Here is a 17580-nt window from a genome sequence, read left to right as displayed (position 1 = left end):
CTCACCCAAGAGGTCTCAAAAGAACCCAGAAAACCATCTAAAGAACTCAGAGTCTCAGTGAAGGTCGGAGTTCAGTGATAAGAATGAGATTGGGCAAAAATGGCATCCATGGGAGAATTCCAAAGGCTCATCTCACATTTTCTAAAAAAATATCTAATGATCCCCAAGAGAGAAAATGTTCTGTGGACCGAGAAATTCAATTCTCTGGAAGGTTTGATTCCTGTAACCTCTGGCATAAAACTAACACACCATGGAGGGTTACGTGGCCATGTCAAAATCCTGACTTAACCCTGCTTGAAATAATGAAAACCGTCTGCGCTTGCATTAACACAATTTTGCGAAGAAAAGTGGAAAAAAGCTCCTCCACAGTGATACGAAAGACTGACAGTTACTACCAGAGATGGGCAGTAACGCGTTACTGTAATCCAGTTACTTTTTTCAACTAAAGAGTAATGTACGGGATTACTATAGCAAAAAAAGTATTTAGATTACTGATTAGATCAACCATGGATAATAAGGAGTGCAGGAGAGAGTACGAGCATGCAGCATTCAAAGCGTTGACGTACTGACATTACTTTGAGTTTTATTCTGTAAAAAGTGAATGAAACATTAGTGTCCACTGTACACTCTGCGTGGGAATGTGAAATTCACAGAGAAACCCCTGGATCCCCCCACTAACATGACTGCTGTGGCACCAGGCAAACCTCCACCCGCCCCACTCCTGCTAAACAGGTGACAATAGATTTAAGAGCGAAAGGACTTAGTGCCGCTGAATCTTTAATTGTAATTATTTTTTGCCGTGTTTTACTTGCATCTATTTGAAAGAGCGAGTGTAAACACAAAACATTATTTTATTTTATATGTTGAAATATGCAGAAAACAGTTTTTTTTATTTTAATTTAATTTTTTTTTTACATTTAGGAGTCACTGTACAGTATCATGTGCATCAGCTTCAATAATTTGTTACAGATATCCATCTAAATGTCTTCTTCTTTTTTTAACAACGAAAACATCCATGCAAAAGAAGAAAAAAGAAGAAGAAACTAAGAAGAAGAAAAACAAAACAAAATGACAAAAACAATTAGTGAGAGAGATTTAATTACCAGTAATATAAATAATAAATCTAAGGTTAACAAAGTCTAAATCTGGCCTGCGTGTTATTATATAGTCCATCCATTTGTTACAACATGACACACACAGGTCCCTCTTGTAGTTCACATCCGCTCATTTTCTCCATCCTGTAAATGTCCATTATGACGTCCATCCACATGTTCATTGTTGGGCTCTGACATGAAAGTCATTTTTTGTGAGGGCTTTTTTGCCTACCACCAACAAAATATTAAACAAATATTTATCGTTCTCTGTCCATCCTTCTGGCATGAGTCCAAAAAATAAAGATTTACTTTCTAGAGGCAAATAACTTCCAAATATCTCTTGTACTGCTACATGTATTCCCTTCCAATAAGTTTTAATAACACGACAGTCCCAGTAATTATATGATAATGATTTGCATTTGTGTTTCCACAATTCTTCCAGCAAATGGGAGGGTTACTTTGATTTTTGGTGAGATGTAATAAAATATGTTATCAGGCTTTTCCAACCAAATTCCCTCCAGCTCTGTGAGCTGCTACATTTCCATTGGTATGTCCTTATTGTTTTCCACTCCTCCTTCATAATATCTATACCTCCCTCCATTTCCCATTGTTTTAATATGTAGGGTTGAGTGTGATTTCATGTTTATTAACCCTTTATACAAGGCAGCGATAAAGCCTCTATCTTTATTTGAGCTGTATGCCCAGTCTAATAGCTGTTTGCTTAATTCAGCCTTAGATTTGATCTTTTTGCCTCATCTGTAGGTATCTACAAAAATCCTGTGTTTCTAACGAGTATTTTTCTTTAACCTTTTCAAAACTAGTAGTCTACCTTTCTCCATTACCATACATAAAGCTGTTAATCCTTTATTTGTCCAATCTTTGAATCTAGAATCCAATTTACTTGGAACAAAATGTGTATCGTATGCACACCACTTAAGAATTGCTACATCTTCTTTTAGTTTATACTATTTTATTACTATTTCCCAAATTTTAAAAGTCAGCTTGATCCATGGATTTAAAATAGTTTTTATTAAATCTTGCAGGCTACTCGCTAATTGTATTCAAGCAATTGTGTTTTACTCACATTAACTTTGTATCCTGATAACAGAAAATAGGTTTAAATGTTAAACAAGTCTCTTCAAGTCAAAGACAGTTGCATATAACTCAATTTTTGCTTAAAGCAATGTGCATAAAATTGAAAGATTAAAACTAATAAAACAACTTTTAGAAAGAGGCTTTTCATTTGATTCAATTTTATATGATGGATTATGCAGAAAAAACTGAATTGGGCTGAAAGTTCTTTTGCTTTATTCTGTAATCAGGTTGTGCATCATGTTTTCGAAAAGTAACTACTTAATGATAAGTAATCATTAAGTAATGGATTACTTTTTTCGAGAAGTAATTAGTAATTACTTTTTTCAAGTAACTTGACCAACACTGGTTACCACAAATGCTTGATTACAGATTAGTTTTTGCTGCAAAGGGTTTCGTGACTCATTAGGTTTAAGGGGAATTGTTTTTTCACAAAGGTCCAGACTGAGGTTAGGGTGGTGTTTTTACCCTTAATGAATGGAATTTTCTCAGGTTCTCTTTTGGCTGATACTTTTTAACCTAAAACACACCTCATCAAATTGGTTTAAAGACTTAAAACATTTAACCACGTGAGCTTCAGTTAATGCAATCCTTATGTTCTTCTAAGGAACTGATTTTCTCATTTTCTACACACACACACACACACACACACACACACACACACACACACTTTACCTCTCAAATATGTTATCCAATATTTGCAGGCTACATTGGCAGAAATAAAACACCCTCAAGATTTTTTCTGGTTACTTGCATCAAATCCACTGCTAAGTGTTAAAAGTCATACCTCGACTCCAACACAAGCAGTGTTAATGTAACGAACAGACATTAACAAGTATTTGCCTTATATTTACACCAACACCTAAGCAGCAGAGGCCTTTCCTCATTAAAATAGGTGTGGGAATGTCATTCTAAATAGTTGCTTTTACTCAGATCTGAATACTCCTCCAACTCAGCAATTCATCTAATGCACTCTTTAACGCATGCAGACCTGAAGGCAGTCAGAAATCTACATTTTTATATTTGTCACTAATTATAATGTGTGATCAGTTTACCCCCAGTTAGCCTTGGAAAAGAAAATCCAGTTCTGATTGAATGCACAAATAACAGTCACATCCAGTGAAAGAGCAGACACAGTGGACAATTGTGGGACGTTTGGATTTTATTGACGTATCAAACAGCTGTACATCTATTTGCCTTTCTTGGCCTTGATCTTCCTCAGGTAGAACTCCAGCTCCTTGCCCTCCAGGATGTAGCCGTCTGCTCTGCCGCACTGGCCGGGTCTGGAGGCGATGCAAGCTGCATGAAGGAAGATGGAAGCAGAGTCAGTCACATTATCAAGGTCAGTACATCAAGTTTCAGATGTGTGGGTTTGATGTTGCAGAAATATATTTAAGGCAATGAGAGCATGTTAACGTCAGTCTTTGCATTTCTCCTGTCATTTGACCTTTCAATAAAAATACAAATATTTTATTCCTAGCAAATTTTTAAACAGTCGCTCAAAATTATTTATAATTCTTGTGGAAAGTGAAAACCTTTTTGTTAAATACACCAAAAACACTGCCCTGGTATTTGTATTGTAACACATATGCACAAGATAAACTGCCACACATGATTACACTTTCATACTCCAAAATGAAAACTTTCAAACAGCACTCACCACTTATCCAAGTAAAAATAATTCTGCCACAAATGTTGGACTTACCGAGCAGTTTTCCCTGCTGGAACTGCTCTTCCAGGAGTGAGCTGATCTTGGCGTTCTTCTTGCGCTCATCGTACTTCTTCTGGGTCTTCTTTGACCTCTTCCTGTTCAGGATCTCTTCCTCCTCAGGGCTCTGCATCAGGATGGGAAAGCAAAGCTCTTTAGATGTTGCAAAAAAATTACTGCACAAAAACCACATGCTTTGAATGTTCTTTTAATGAGCAACTTCAGTTGACAGGTCTTTCTCAGAGTCTTTACTATCACCACTTCCATTCAGTAGCAGAACTGGACAAGTTATCGTCATGGAAAGACACATATCAAATCTGTTATCTTTGTTAATAAAGATAAAAGGCTTGTACTTTGGTTGTTTATGGACAAATAAAGACGTCTTCCACTGAAGGGAGACGAAAGGCATTAAAAAAAAAAAAAAAACTTAAGAGTCTTTGGTATGACAAAGCTGCTGCATATGAAAGCGATGTGCCTCCATTAGCATTTAAAAAGCGTTCACAGTAACACAAGAGAACGCGAAACCTAGTTATAACATGCTTTAACTACAAGCATCAACACTGAGCTTATGACATACCAGCTTGGCGCCCTTCTTGCGTCCCAGTGGAGTGGCGTAGTGAGCCTCATACCACTGCCTGAAGGGAAGACTGTCAACAAGGACGATGCAGTTCTTCACCAGGGTCTTGGTTCTGACCAGCTCGTTGTTGGAGGCATTGTAGACCACATCAATGATCCTGGTCTTCCGTGTGCAGCCTGAATACACAAAACCCAGGCACGATCATTAAACTTCCCATTGAATCTGACTACATAGTTTCATAAATCATTTAACTATGAATAGAGAGAAGGTGTCTTTCTCAGGAGTCTTTGCTGTCACCACTTGCATTCAGTAGCAGAACTGGACAAAGTTATCATCATGGAAAGGTGTGTGGAATATCAAAAGGTATTCCAGGAGAAACTTACACTCAGAGCCCCATGAGAAGTTTCCATTGTCCAACCTCAGAGCTCGGTACTTCTTGTTCCCACCGCGGACCCTCACCGTGTGGATGCGGCGAGCTCCAATCTTTTAAAAAAAAAAAAACAACAAGAACACATTGTATTATAGTTTATAAAATGATTTGTGTGAAACCTCCTTTCCTGAGCAGCAGCATGCATATGCTTTGAAGCGTGTCAGTGTAACTATGACAAGTCCTAACATTGGTAAGCCCAAAGCTTTGAACCAAAACAGCTCAAAAAAAAGACCCACCTAAGGTCAAGTTTTCATCACCCACGCTACCACATTATTCAGTCTAATCAGGTAAGAGGTGCCCCCCGCAAAAAAAGTCACCTTTGTGTTTGCAGCAGGTCGCCCGAGCTCATACTTCCTCTTCTTGTGGTAGGGTTTGCGTTTACCGCCGGTCTTGCGGCGTTTATGCCAGTTGTCCCTTGAGATACCTGCAAAAGTAAAATACGGAAAACTAGGAGTCAGTTTACTGGGCCAACAACAAGATGCTAGCAAGAAGATTATTTTTTTGTGCTTGAGCAATCAGTTCTCCAAGGTAAGGGTTGTCCGCAATTTGATTTGGATTCCGCATAAAAGAGTTTCATCATGTCGCTCAAGCAATCAAATGGTACTTTAAAATGGCAAGATGTAGTTGCTTTTGCAAAAAGTTAAAAATTAACAAAGCCAACTTGTGTTGCATATTAACACAGATTTAAACTATTTTAACAGTAAACAAAAAAGTGAGATGAGCCAGCTTCCAGACTCAAAACCACGCAGCAATATTTCAGGACTTGCCAATAATAACACAGCTAACAGCATCTTGACAAAGTGACCAACACCAGTTTGGTTACATGCAATACTCAGATACATGCATTCAGAAGCTCTTACAGACCCACTACATCACATTGGTACCTTAAAATCTCAGTCTTCTAGGCTACAAATACACCCTAGACTGTGCTATCATAGCATTCCTAAAGTCAGGACATAAACATATTTCCACAACTATTATATATATTCGTTTGGGTTTTCAGTAGTAATCCAGGGGCCCTACATCACCAACGTGGACCTAAAGCCACCAAAACATGTGGCTAGTGACATCTCCTGTGTTCCACCCTGCATGCAGGCCTGCTAACTGTCCCACTCAATGAGCATTAGTCTTTATTCTCCAAGTGGCTGGTGCTCCACTACTCCATGTTATGGTTTGAATGTGGACCAGATAATTCAGTCCATCTTCCAAAGCACAACAAGGAACATTTAGAGGTGAAGCCCAAGGTGTCCCACTGGAGAACATGAATGCATCATAGAGCATGCAGGAAGGGAGACACGAGACAGGCCGGGTCTACCTGCGACATAGCTTTCAAAATAAGATGCCTCTAAATAGGACAAAATAAAGCTGAATTAAGCTCGACAACAATAACTAGACAAAATACTTCTCTAAAAAAGCATAAGCATTTACATTATTACGTTAAGCGTCTCAGCCAAGCAGCGTGACAAGATCACGATAGGCATGCTAACTAAGCTAACTTCGACCAGCCTAAACAGTTGAATTTGCGAGCAAAGATGTCCAACACTTCTCGCATAAAGCCAAATTAACGCGAAAACACCGCTACTTCACAATAAAACGTCCCAAACCAGCCACAAGAGAAGTCTTTGGGGACGCTTCAGCCTCAACAGCTAACTACATAGCCATTGAGTGCAGCCATCTTGGATACTCGCTTCAGATAACGACTAGAAAATATTTCTTTAAAACAAATTCAACATACTATAGACAGCAAAGAGTCAACTATTTCTATTTAGATGACAACATTTATCGCTATAGCAAACCATTACTGGAATATTCCTTCGTTAAAACATCAGATGGGTAAGGATTCGGTCTCCGGCGCGAGCATGAAAACACGTACCCATTCTCAGGCGCCGGCTAGAAAGAGGAACCGCAAGGGCTCATGGGGAGGTTTGAACACCCTAGGTCTCGCGAGAACTAACTCTTCAGCGAACGAGATTTCCTTTATTGTCTCAGAAAAGTTTCGAGATATCACTACCAGAGACAGAACAACATTACAGAAAGTACAAAATTGCTTTCATATTCTCTAAGGTTTTCATTTTCTTCTTCTTCATCAGACTGTTTCATTTATGTGTGGACACAGCAGATCATCTGCCTCCATCTCATTCCATCCCTTGCATCCTCTTCAGTTACACCAGCTTTCTGCATGCTCTTCTTCTCCTCTGAGGTCTTCCTCCGTCCAGTATATCCAATTCCCTCCTTTGCACATGTCTAAACCATGGTAGCCTTGAAACTCTAACTTTGCCTCCAAATCGCTCAGCCTGACCGTGTCCCTCTGATGTACTCATTTATAATCTTGCCTATTCTGGTCATTCTCAATTAAGGTCTGAGCATCTCCAGTTCTTCAACCTCCAGCTTTCCCTCCTGTCTTCCTGCAGTGCCGCCATCTTCATACACCATAGCAGGCCCTACTTTCCAGATATTTTTTCCAGTTGTGGTCTGAAGTTTACACACTCGTCATGGGCATAAATATCATGGTAATTCTGGGACTTTCATGATTTATTTGCTTATGCAACATACATCTTTCATAACTTTAAAAAAACAAACAAACAAGAATTGGATGTACAAATTTGAACTTTATTTTCCTCTAATCCACACAGGGTCCAAAATATGCATGCACCTCCTCATATATTTGGCTAAAATCTGCTTTAGCAAGATACCAGATACTTGTGGTTCTGCCTTAATTCTGGCAGGATATTTGGCCACTCTTCTTGGCAGAATTGGTAGAATTCATTTAAATTGATTTTCCTGGCATGGACCCACAATCAACACATTTTTAATAAGGTTAAGGCTGAGGCTTCGAAAGCGCCAGTCCACACGCATTATGTTAGCCTGCTTCATCCATTTCAAAACCAGTTCTGTTAGGGTGTTTGGGCTCATTGTCCTCTTGAAACACCCTTCAAGTTTAGTTGTTGATCCAAAGTAAAGTATAAGAATTTGAAGGTACTCCCTCCTCATTATTCTATCCACTTTGTGGAATATACCAGTTCCACTGGCGGCAAAACAGCCCCAGAGCATGATGCAACCACCATCTGGTATAATGTTTTTAGGTCATCTTTACTCCTCCAAACAAACCTCTTGTCACTGCAGCCAAATAACTCAGTTGGTCTTGTCTGACCATAAAACTTTTGTCCAGAATGTATTTAGCTTGTCCATCTGGGCAGCGGCACATTTCAGTCACGCTTGAAAGTATCAACTTTGAAGCAAGGCAGTCTTTCTTGGTCAGCAACCTCTCAGTCCATGGTGATATAAAACTCCCTCCACTGTTCCTGCAGTCTCCAGCTCATGTTAGGCTTAAGTATTTCGCTGTTCCTGAACATCCTAACCAATTTGATCTTATCTAAGAGTGACGGTTGAGTTTTTTAACAGACCTTGCCAAAGGGATGGCAGATCCAAACAAAGTATTATTTTTATTTACTTGTCCTTTTATAAATTCCATCTGTGCCTTGTAGCAACTGTCAGACAAATATAACCACAATAACAGAGTTGTTACCATTGCAGACATTAAAGACACTAACAACAAGAAAGTGGTGTAGGAACACAATCACACATCAAATATAAGTAAGGGACATCCATATCACACCACATCATATAATCACCTATATTTGTTGAACAGAGAAAGGTTGAAAAGACCTCTGGGCTCAAGATCTTTTATAGACTGGGCCATTACTGCCATATGAAGTGGCTGGTGAGTGGATAATGACATGTATTTAATTACTGCTGTGACAAAAGGACTTGATGACTGCAGGGAATGGTGCAAATGTTCTGTTTATGTATTTGCATGCACGCGTCTTTCAGCGTGCCTTTGTCTGCTTCTCACTGTGTATCACCATGTTGTTATTTTTGCCTTTGTACTCCAACTCTCCTCCCCGAGTCCCGTCACGCTGCTTAAATAGAGGAGCCACGATTAAACGATGGCTACCTGCTGTTGACCATCCTTCCCTGGCACTGCCCTCTCCCTCTTCAGTGGCTGAGTCACAAACCACACCCCGCAACAACTTCTATTTTGTTTTACAATTTTTAGAGTTAGTAGTGAAAACAGATGTCATTTCAAAATGTATAATAAAAGAATAGACATAATGTTAAAGAACGTGTAACACAGGTACTTTAAATAGGTTGTTTTCAGATACAAATATAATAAAATAAAGATTAAGAATGAGTAAATACATATAATGCGTAAATCTGATGTAAAATTTTATTAACAGTAATTAATTGGACCGTGTGTTATACAGATGACTTTATCTGTTTGATCATTTTTAACAGTTTGGGTTTAGAAACACTGTTTACTCATTTTTATTACCAGCAACATTTAAACATGACATGTCATGATAACTTCTTCCTGTTTTGTCTGGGTTAAATGAGTCTTGAAGAAAAATTTGATCTTTTACTGAGTTGAACACATAAAAAGTTAATAAAAACCATACTGAGTCACGTCCATGTTTCCATATAGTTATTTATTATATACAGCTATTGGTTATTTGGCAGTTGTGAGGGTATGGTGAAAAGTTGGCAAGATATCTTGATTCGACTGAGTTGTGGCGTGTGCAGCGGTCAGTGAAACAGTAGGGAGATCACTCTTCCCAGGGACTCATGTCGGTATCAATGGCCACACAGTTGTACGCAGCATAGCGCAGCTTCTCCTCACAAACTTTCGCACTGCAGGACAAAACAAGGAATAGAGGAAACACAAGACAATAATGTAACAGTGCTGTCAACTTCAAAAACTGCTTAATAATCTTTAAGAGATTTAACTTCTGTTAAATCATCAATGCATCATTAATAACAGTGCACATAAAGCACATGGGGTTGTTATACCTCGGATAGTTGGGTAGATAAAGGGTACTAGAACATGTGGAGGACTGTGGAAGTGCATCAGTCGTTTCAGAGCTGAATCAAGAAAACAAACAACAAAAAACAAATTACAATCAAATCTAAATCTAATTGTAGTCAAATAATAATAACTACGTACACTTGAACTCACCCTTGTTTGTCAGGAAAGACGTAGATAGGTGCAGGAAGACGACTTCGACCGGTTACAAACCTCAGAAACCTGCTGCGATCCTCTGAAGACAGAAATCAAGAATATCAGTCTGGGTCAAAATCTGCACTTGAATAATGCAGACACAAATACAATTTAGCATCTTTATATAAACCTAGAACCTAGACCATAAATTCACCATGAAAGAGTGAACCAAGCTCATAGACAAAGCACGATAAGGTTTATTTTTCAATCTTATACAACCCGTCTTCTTCTTAACACCAGAGGATCTGCCCCCTGCTGGTCATTACAAAAAATAGCAATTTAAGGGATTTCTCCATTGGCGTCATTTTTCGGACCCAAAAGCTTTATCTGTCTTTTATATTTGGCCATTGGTGCAGAGTTTATGTTGTGAGAGCCATTTACTACTTTTTAAAATGGGGCAAAAATAAACAGTGAACTCACCATTGGTGAAGTTTGTCAGCGCCTCCCATAAGTACTGCACTCTAACATCACTTTGTTCCAGGTCCTCATAACGTGCTGGTGGGGAGAACAAAAGATTACAATGGTTTGGTTACTTGCAGCATTTTGTGACTTAATACAACTTGCATCTTATTACTTCACCTTAACTTGTACCTTAACAGAAACAACATCTCAGACCTCATTTGTGGTCGAGGATTTGAAAGGAACGTGGATAAAACGAAGATGGGAAAAGTCCCACAAGAGGTCAACCTCTTTTGTATTTTTAAAGCTACGCCAAGTCCACTTGTGAAAAAAGGTACCACATGCATACACGGGTGTACTGAAAATGAAATACAATTCATTCGAAAACATAACAGATACCACTGCTAAAATTAGATTTAGTTTAAACTAAGCTAGAATTTTATTTGAATTTATCCACTTCCAGTTGTGTCTTGGATAAATTACTTGCAAATGGTCCCATTTCACTTTCTTAATTACGACAGAAAAATGTCTGCTTATAGTCAAAGTCAGTTTAAATCCAGGCCGGACACTCACTGAGTCGCTTCAGAGCTTCCACAGTGATCTCTGGGTCTCCACATATTTTCTTTTCCACTTCCTGCCAGGTGAGCAGGTCCAGCACTGCCTGAGGAACCACCTTCAGCAGTCCCGTCTGTATGGCAGCAATCTGTAACACACGTGTACAAACCACTAAAACATCACTGGAGTATTTTACAAAGAGTTGGCTTAAAGAGTAAAAGAAATACGGGTAATTCCAATTTATGTGAAGCCCACCTGCTGTTTGCTCTCCTCCATCCGAGCTTTCTGCACCAGGCGGATAAACTCACTGCGGTCCTCATAACGAACTGACACATTACTGCCACCGGGGATCAGTTCCACCATTGAGCCATCCGTCAGCAGAGTGGTGTAGACCAGCTCCTCCCCAAATCGGAACTCAAATGTCTCCTGGTCCATGTTCTCCATGGCCTCCAGAAGGTTTACCTGAACACATGTTCACAGTGAGGCAACCAGGAAAACAACCCATCCAATCTGTTAATTCCTTCTAGATTTTAATTTTAATGCAAAAAGAAAAAAACAAACCCAAAACGCTACATGAAACAAATGTAATCGATCAACAAACTGTAGGAGCAAATTAATAATTATTATAAAATAGTGACAATAAATTCTTGTACTTTTATGAAACACAGTCAGCAGAGACTTTTCTTCTTTCAAAGCTTTGACATTTAAATGACACCACCATGTAAATGTAATGATTTGAATATCCTCACCAGTACAGAGTCTACTGCAGCAAAGTCTTTACTCCAGCTGACAGCTTCCCCAATCAGCTGCTTCCACACAAGCCCCGGAAGAGCCAAAACCTGCAGGAGTGAACACACAGCAAGTCTGAAAAGTCAAATATCTACAACTAATAAATATTTACAATGGTAATTATCTATGTTACAATAATTTAATAAAACCATTACATTTTTGTTAAAACCCAATAAATATTCTTACACTATTTCTAAAATTGCAAACAACCTACAAAAGACTCACCAAGAAATCTTTCCCTCTGAGAGCAGCACCCATCAGCTGACCGATCCACTCGTATTTGTGGAACTCTTTACAGGAAGGGGTGGGAACGTAATAATCTCTAGCCTCAAAGTCACCCTGACAGATGAGCAAAAGACACTTTTAGAACAACAGTGATATCCATTCTGATGATAGGCGGCAATGGGATAGTGACTACCTGATTGGATGTCCGGCTGAAGAACGGGAGAGGCATGGGACACTCGGACGAGCTGGGGCAAAGCTCCTCCGACATGTCTGCGAGGCTATCTCGAAATCCACCTCCTTGGTCGATAATTCCCTCTGCAATGAACTTGCATTCCCACCACTGGTCATAACGAGCGGGCCACCTGAAGGATCAAAAAGGCACACTGGAGATTCAGATTTTAATCCTCGAGTTATAAAAGTCCTAAATATTGGACACAAGAGGCTGATAAAATGCACACCTGTAATCTAAAGTTTTCTCAAACTTGTCTGACGGCTTGAGACCCTCATACACCTGCAAGAGGAAAAATAAAGCATCTGAATTATTGCACATCTTCTCTACACATTGAATTTTAGGCTTCCTTCTGGTCCCTACCTGGTTGAAGACGGCGTTCTTGCAGGTTGGGTCCAGAGATGAGTTGTCCCTGTGCTCCATGGCCAGACGTCGGTTAATGTAGAGTCGAGGCATGAAGTTTGGCTTACTGGTCTCCGAGTCTTTCAGGCACTGAGTGATGAGGGCTGAGCGGCGCTTGGACAGCAGCAAGAACTGCTTTATGCTCTAATGGGCACCAAAAGACACATGTTATAAAGAAACACATAAAAAATGCTTGCTGTTGTGCACAGATCATAAATGACATGTTAAAAGCTTTAGGACGGCTCACTTTGATCTGGTTGAAGGTACCCAGGCTGTAATCCCAGGCTGGCACTAGGTGCGGGAGCGCGCTGTCCAAAAGATTGATAAACCTGCAGACAGAAAGAGACACAAACTGGAAACACCTTCTGTTTACAGATAACATGGACAATCAGAACACTTTATCTTGAGGGTAAAGACCTGAGAAGTTGAAGAAGGATATTTTTTCCAAGCCCGAAGACAAATATTTAGTTCTGTAAAAAGTACATGGGGCACAATGTTCGCTGACCTACCTCTGGATAACTAACGCTCTGCGGTACAGGATATCTGGTGGGGTGCCCTGCAGACGTGGGTAGCGGACGAGGTTAGAGGACTGGAAAACATCAGCGTTCAGACCCAGATCCCTCTCACAGGACGACTTAATCTTCAAGCCTCGGATCCGCACATCTATTCCATCCTCTGTAAAAGCCAAAATGAGGAAAAAAGCGTTGCTTTATGTTCAGTGCAAAAGCTCCTGCAAAAGCATTCAAACAGAAATCAGCTAGTTTGACACAAAAACATAAAAATTCTGACCTCTACATTCCTCGATCCGAATTTCTATAACTGGTAAATGGGAAGTCATATCCTCAAGCACACACACTTCTCCTATCAGATTACTAGAAACATAAAAGTAAAAGTACATAAATGTAGAATATAAACTGTAATCAGTATGCATTCATTTTTGAACTTTTTTTTTTGTTAAATTGCAAACTGTAGCAATAATCTCGTTTGACAAAACTTACTCATCTATGGTGACGTCACTTAGCTTCTTTAGGTTGTCTCCTTCTCCTCCAAACACTGTGACTCTTTTGGGCATGTAGTTATCATCCGTTGAGTCCACAGTCAGTATCAGCTTACTAGTAAACAAAACAGGCAATAAATAAAATATTGAGACCTCAGCAGCTTATCAGTGAAACAAAAAGAGACATAAAGTGCTTCACATTTTTAAATGTCTAATATAGCAACTCTACGTGATGATTACACCATCATAGGGATAGTGCAAAATTTGGGTATAATACCCAGATCAGTTGTTGTCAAACTTCTTACTTTAGAACCCAAAAACATTATATTCATACCATTATATATACTAATATTAATATATACATTACACCACAAGGCAAAAAACTGCATGTGGCACAGTTTACATTACAGTTTATCTTAATGATCTTGTTGTCATAGTCACTGCACTGTCCAAGCCTTTGACTTTATTTTTACTATTCTTTACTATTACTCAATTTTTGTGTTTCCTTACTTGACCACAGTGCCTTTCTTCATGTGCAGGCGGATCCAGTGTTGGCCCTGCATGCCGTCGCTCTCCCAGTAAGTTTCAACATCGCCATCTGTCAGGCAACTCGCCCCCCCGCTGGGATCTTCCTGTAAGCAAATATCAAGGTTTGATGAATGGACTGAATTCATAAACAAACCCATTTTAAATTCATAAATACATACATATTTGTCATACCCACAAATAATTACATGCATGTTATACTAGACTGTCTATCATGATGGTCACTGGGTCAAATTAAAGTCATAAAAACTTCTCAGATCAATCTAGTTTCCTTTCACTGCATTTTTGATGTCATCAGGAAAGAGGTCCAATGTAACTCCACCGAGAACGCCAATCCATGTTTTGCCAACGTTAAAAAGAAAAGAAAACAAACCTTACAGACTAGTTACTAGTATTCTATTTACCTTAACATGACATCACAAACTACAATCCTCATTTTCTTTTTTTTATACTTAGAAAGATTTAGACTGTTTGAAATGAGATTTAAAGTCAGTCGATGCGAGTTTCATTTGTGACGAGGGCTTAATTTTGCTCACCGAGCATGAAGACACATCGATGCTGGTCACACACTGCTTCACACTCCCCAAGTTCTCGTCCTCTTTTCCTATGTGATCGTAGAAGTAATGCACGAGGTCCTCATCACATTCATATGTCCAAGTAGGAGGAACATACCTGAAACAGTTCAACTGAGCATTAATTGCATTCATTTTAAAATCTGCTGCACCAGAAAACTCAACTTTCCATTTTAACTTTGCACAGACGGACTCACCTCAGCTTCTGGATGGCAGCCTCATCACACTCTGCGATTTTGGGTTTCTCGCCAATGTAAAGTGCATTCTCCACATCCACAACTTGTTCCCACCTGTTGCAGGGCTTGTGGTCGTAGCCAAAGAGCTGCTGCTGCCTAGTGACAGTCTCTGGTGACTCCACGGGTACCAGCCTGTCGCCTCCCTCGGTGTGTTTACACACGAGGATCCAGCCTTCCTCCAAATCTTGGCCCGGACGGTGCTCCTCCAGCTGCTCCTGGGGACAGCCACGGATCAACTGGTCAACATTTGCTTTCTTACCAAATTTACAATAATTGAGAACACACAAATCAACCTATAATACCTTTTTCGAGTTCCATATTTTAAATTTTGTGTCACAGCTCATAAAAAATTCTTATTTATCTTGTATACAAAGTTCATCCACTTTCTGAAAAATCCATATTTCACTCCACCCTTGTTACCTTTAAGCCAACTGTTTTCCTGAATGGCTTGCCCTTTTGCAACCAGAGGGTTTAAACAGCAGGTATGAGGAGCTGCATGTCTGAGATGACATTAGGGATATCAGCTTTCTATGACCTCATACAGAGCCAAGAGCTGAAAAACTGTCTGAAATAGTTTTATTTGATGCCAAACACAGGAATATAATTCCTGTGTTTGGCTTACATGAATTATTTGTTTGTAACAAAACCCATTATTTCTAACTTTAACCACAATAGACATGTGCACCATTATTGTGCAATATACACTGCAATAATTATAATCAAGATTAATCTATTTTTGCTGTAATAAAATGTGGCAAAAATATATAAACCTCTCTCTTTCTAACTCAGTTGCTCGAGCTTATATTCATGATTCATCATTTTACAGAGCTCTTATTGATAGTGACAAGATCACCTGTTTTTCTGAGATTACCAGTTAAACCTAATGCATATCTTTGGATGAAAATCACTGCAGACATGAGAAGATCCTAATATGATATCACAAACTGAAATCTTCAGTCTTGCCTTTCATTCAGAAAAAACATTTGATATAAGAACTGGAATCAGTTAATGTGAGTTTCATTTGTAAAGAGGGTCAAATTTCACTACTATGTACCTAATATGTTACTTTGCAGCTCAATACTTTTATTCTTTGACCCTTTTAGAGCTGTGTTATACTGAGCCTTAGCAAAGCCACTCAGTTCATCCACTGTCTGAAACTGTCTGAGTGCTTTTAGGCTCACTGGATTATTGGACCTCATTATTTAATGTGAGCATCCACCACTGTAACAGTATGTAAAGTGTATGTAAACAAAGGGTTATTGTTGTTTCAAGCAGCACAAAGACTTTTACTGATGTCACTGCATCCAAGGGGAAGTAACAGCGTCTTACCTTATTCATTTTGACCCAAAGGCCCTGGCTATTACAGTACTCCTCCCCTGTTGTCCGGATGCATGTCCCTTTCTTTGGTTCAATGTTGTACTTGCATGCTTTCTTACTGTGGGCAGTCTGATGGGGGCTTTCGAAGACAGAGACTATGGTTTTTCCCACGGTGGAGCCTCCCGCAGAGGCACCGGAGGAGGAAGCGGATGAGCTGGAAGATGAATCCTTGCAGATTTTGTAGCACACTTCTTTGGGGACATAACACAGACACTCGGGCACCGGTTCGCTCCTCCTGAAAGTTTCGATGCACCTGTTCAGGAAGCGGATCCTGCCGAGCAGCAGGTGAGGGTTGTCGCCCATCGTGAAGGTGGCAGTCAGTAGCTCAGCAGTAGCAGGAGCTCATCGGCTGACATTACACCGCTTTTGTTTTCCTGCGTGGCTGCGCAGGGATGCTCCTGTCAAACCAAACAAAACCCAACTTTCTTTAGAAACTTTGGCTTCGTTTAAAATATCGATTAATTAAACTGGCTCCTAGCTCTCCTAATAAAATCTGAACACTGTTTGAAATGCTAGGAATTCGCTAATCAGCAGGCAAAGTTCCCTGACACAAATATCACCTCCTCCCATTAGGTAAAAGTGAGAGCGCTAACATTAGCATGCTACCAGGGTGTTCAGTAAACGAGTCCATCCCTCACCGCAGCTGTCATCAACAACCCTGGCGGCCAGCTAGGCTCATATTTAACAAAACTTCACGGGACATGAACATTTCACGGAGTAAGAAGTGTGGTCAATTCTTAAAAACAGTAGATACCAACGTACCTGCTGACAAGTGTCCCGCACCCTGTTACAGATTCTATGGTTTTCTGACAACACGGAAGAGCAAAGACTCTTCTGATCCTTCCGGCCTTCCGTCGCTGTTTCCTTTACAAAATAAAAGCTTCTCAGTCGAGCATTTAATTTTCTTAACTTTTGAAGGCTGAACTCCGAAAATAATTGCCAGAAAGTTCACATTTTTCGAACCCTGACTGTTTATCCAACCTTCCAACACAACTTTAAAAAAAAAAAGAAATTAAAAATAAATCTGCATGGATGAGTTTTAATTGGTATTTGCTACAGCCGGGATTTTTGCGAAATTCATTGATTAATATGTTTTTATAAAAACTCATAAAAACTCGTGTCAGATACGATTAAATACATTAGTGTGATCTAAGTGTAAAGAATAAACTGCAACTTTAATATCATTATTGTTAGTGTTGTTGTTGTTAAGGGAAATCACGTGGATTTATGTAAATACAGTTATAGCAAGGGAGGATTACTTACTGAACAAAGGCTTCAGACCTCCAAGGCTTTCAC

The 17580-nt window shown here is 39.5% G+C and overlaps 2 protein-coding genes and 3 non-coding genes across 5 annotated transcripts; all 5 read right to left on the bottom strand.

Moving 5' to 3' along the window:
- Positions 1–3330: 3330 nt before the first annotated feature.
- Positions 3331–6853, bottom strand: rps8a (ribosomal protein S8a). The gene is made up of 6 exons (XM_023155267.3): positions 6775–6853; positions 5219–5325; positions 4855–4954; positions 4472–4647; positions 3892–4021; positions 3331–3485 (listed from the first exon to the last, which is right to left on the bottom strand). The coding sequence occupies exons 1-6, from the start codon at positions 6776–6778 to the stop codon at positions 3376–3378; spliced, it is 627 nt and encodes a 208-aa protein (XP_023011035.1). The 5' UTR covers positions 6779–6853; the 3' UTR covers positions 3331–3375.
- On the bottom strand, positions 4130–4197 carry LOC111501589 (small nucleolar RNA SNORD38). The gene has a single exon (XR_002721570.1). It is a non-coding gene; the product is annotated as a small nucleolar RNA SNORD38 (small nucleolar RNA).
- Positions 4745–4814, bottom strand: LOC111501587 (small nucleolar RNA SNORD38). The gene has a single exon (XR_002721569.1). It is a non-coding gene; the product is annotated as a small nucleolar RNA SNORD38 (small nucleolar RNA).
- Positions 5056–5165, bottom strand: LOC111501590 (small nucleolar RNA SNORD46). Its single transcript, XR_002721571.2, has one exon. It is a non-coding gene; the product is annotated as a small nucleolar RNA SNORD46 (small nucleolar RNA).
- A 2516-nt stretch (positions 6854–9369) lies between the features above and the next one.
- hectd3 (HECT domain containing 3) lies at positions 9370–17144 on the bottom strand. The gene is made up of 20 exons (XM_004555218.2): positions 17047–17144; positions 16237–16682; positions 14869–15122; positions 14636–14771; positions 14064–14185; positions 13555–13668; positions 13346–13428; positions 13066–13231; positions 12804–12885; positions 12518–12700; positions 12384–12436; positions 12119–12287; positions 11926–12039; positions 11661–11750; positions 11167–11373; positions 10930–11059; positions 10378–10452; positions 9916–9997; positions 9750–9821; positions 9370–9590 (listed from the first exon to the last, which is right to left on the bottom strand). The coding sequence occupies exons 2-20, from the start codon at positions 16585–16587 to the stop codon at positions 9506–9508; spliced, it is 2568 nt and encodes an 855-aa protein (XP_004555275.1). The 5' UTR covers positions 16588–16682; positions 17047–17144; the 3' UTR covers positions 9370–9505.
- Between the last annotated feature and the right edge of the window lie 436 nt (positions 17145–17580).

The sequence above is a fragment of the Maylandia zebra genome, linkage group LG18, assembly GCF_041146795.1.
Source record: "Maylandia zebra isolate NMK-2024a linkage group LG18, Mzebra_GT3a, whole genome shotgun sequence".
Taxonomy (NCBI): domain Eukaryota; kingdom Metazoa; phylum Chordata; class Actinopteri; order Cichliformes; family Cichlidae; genus Maylandia; species Maylandia zebra.
Note: the sequence above shows the minus strand (reverse complement) of the source record. Positions and strands in the feature narration are given on the sequence as shown.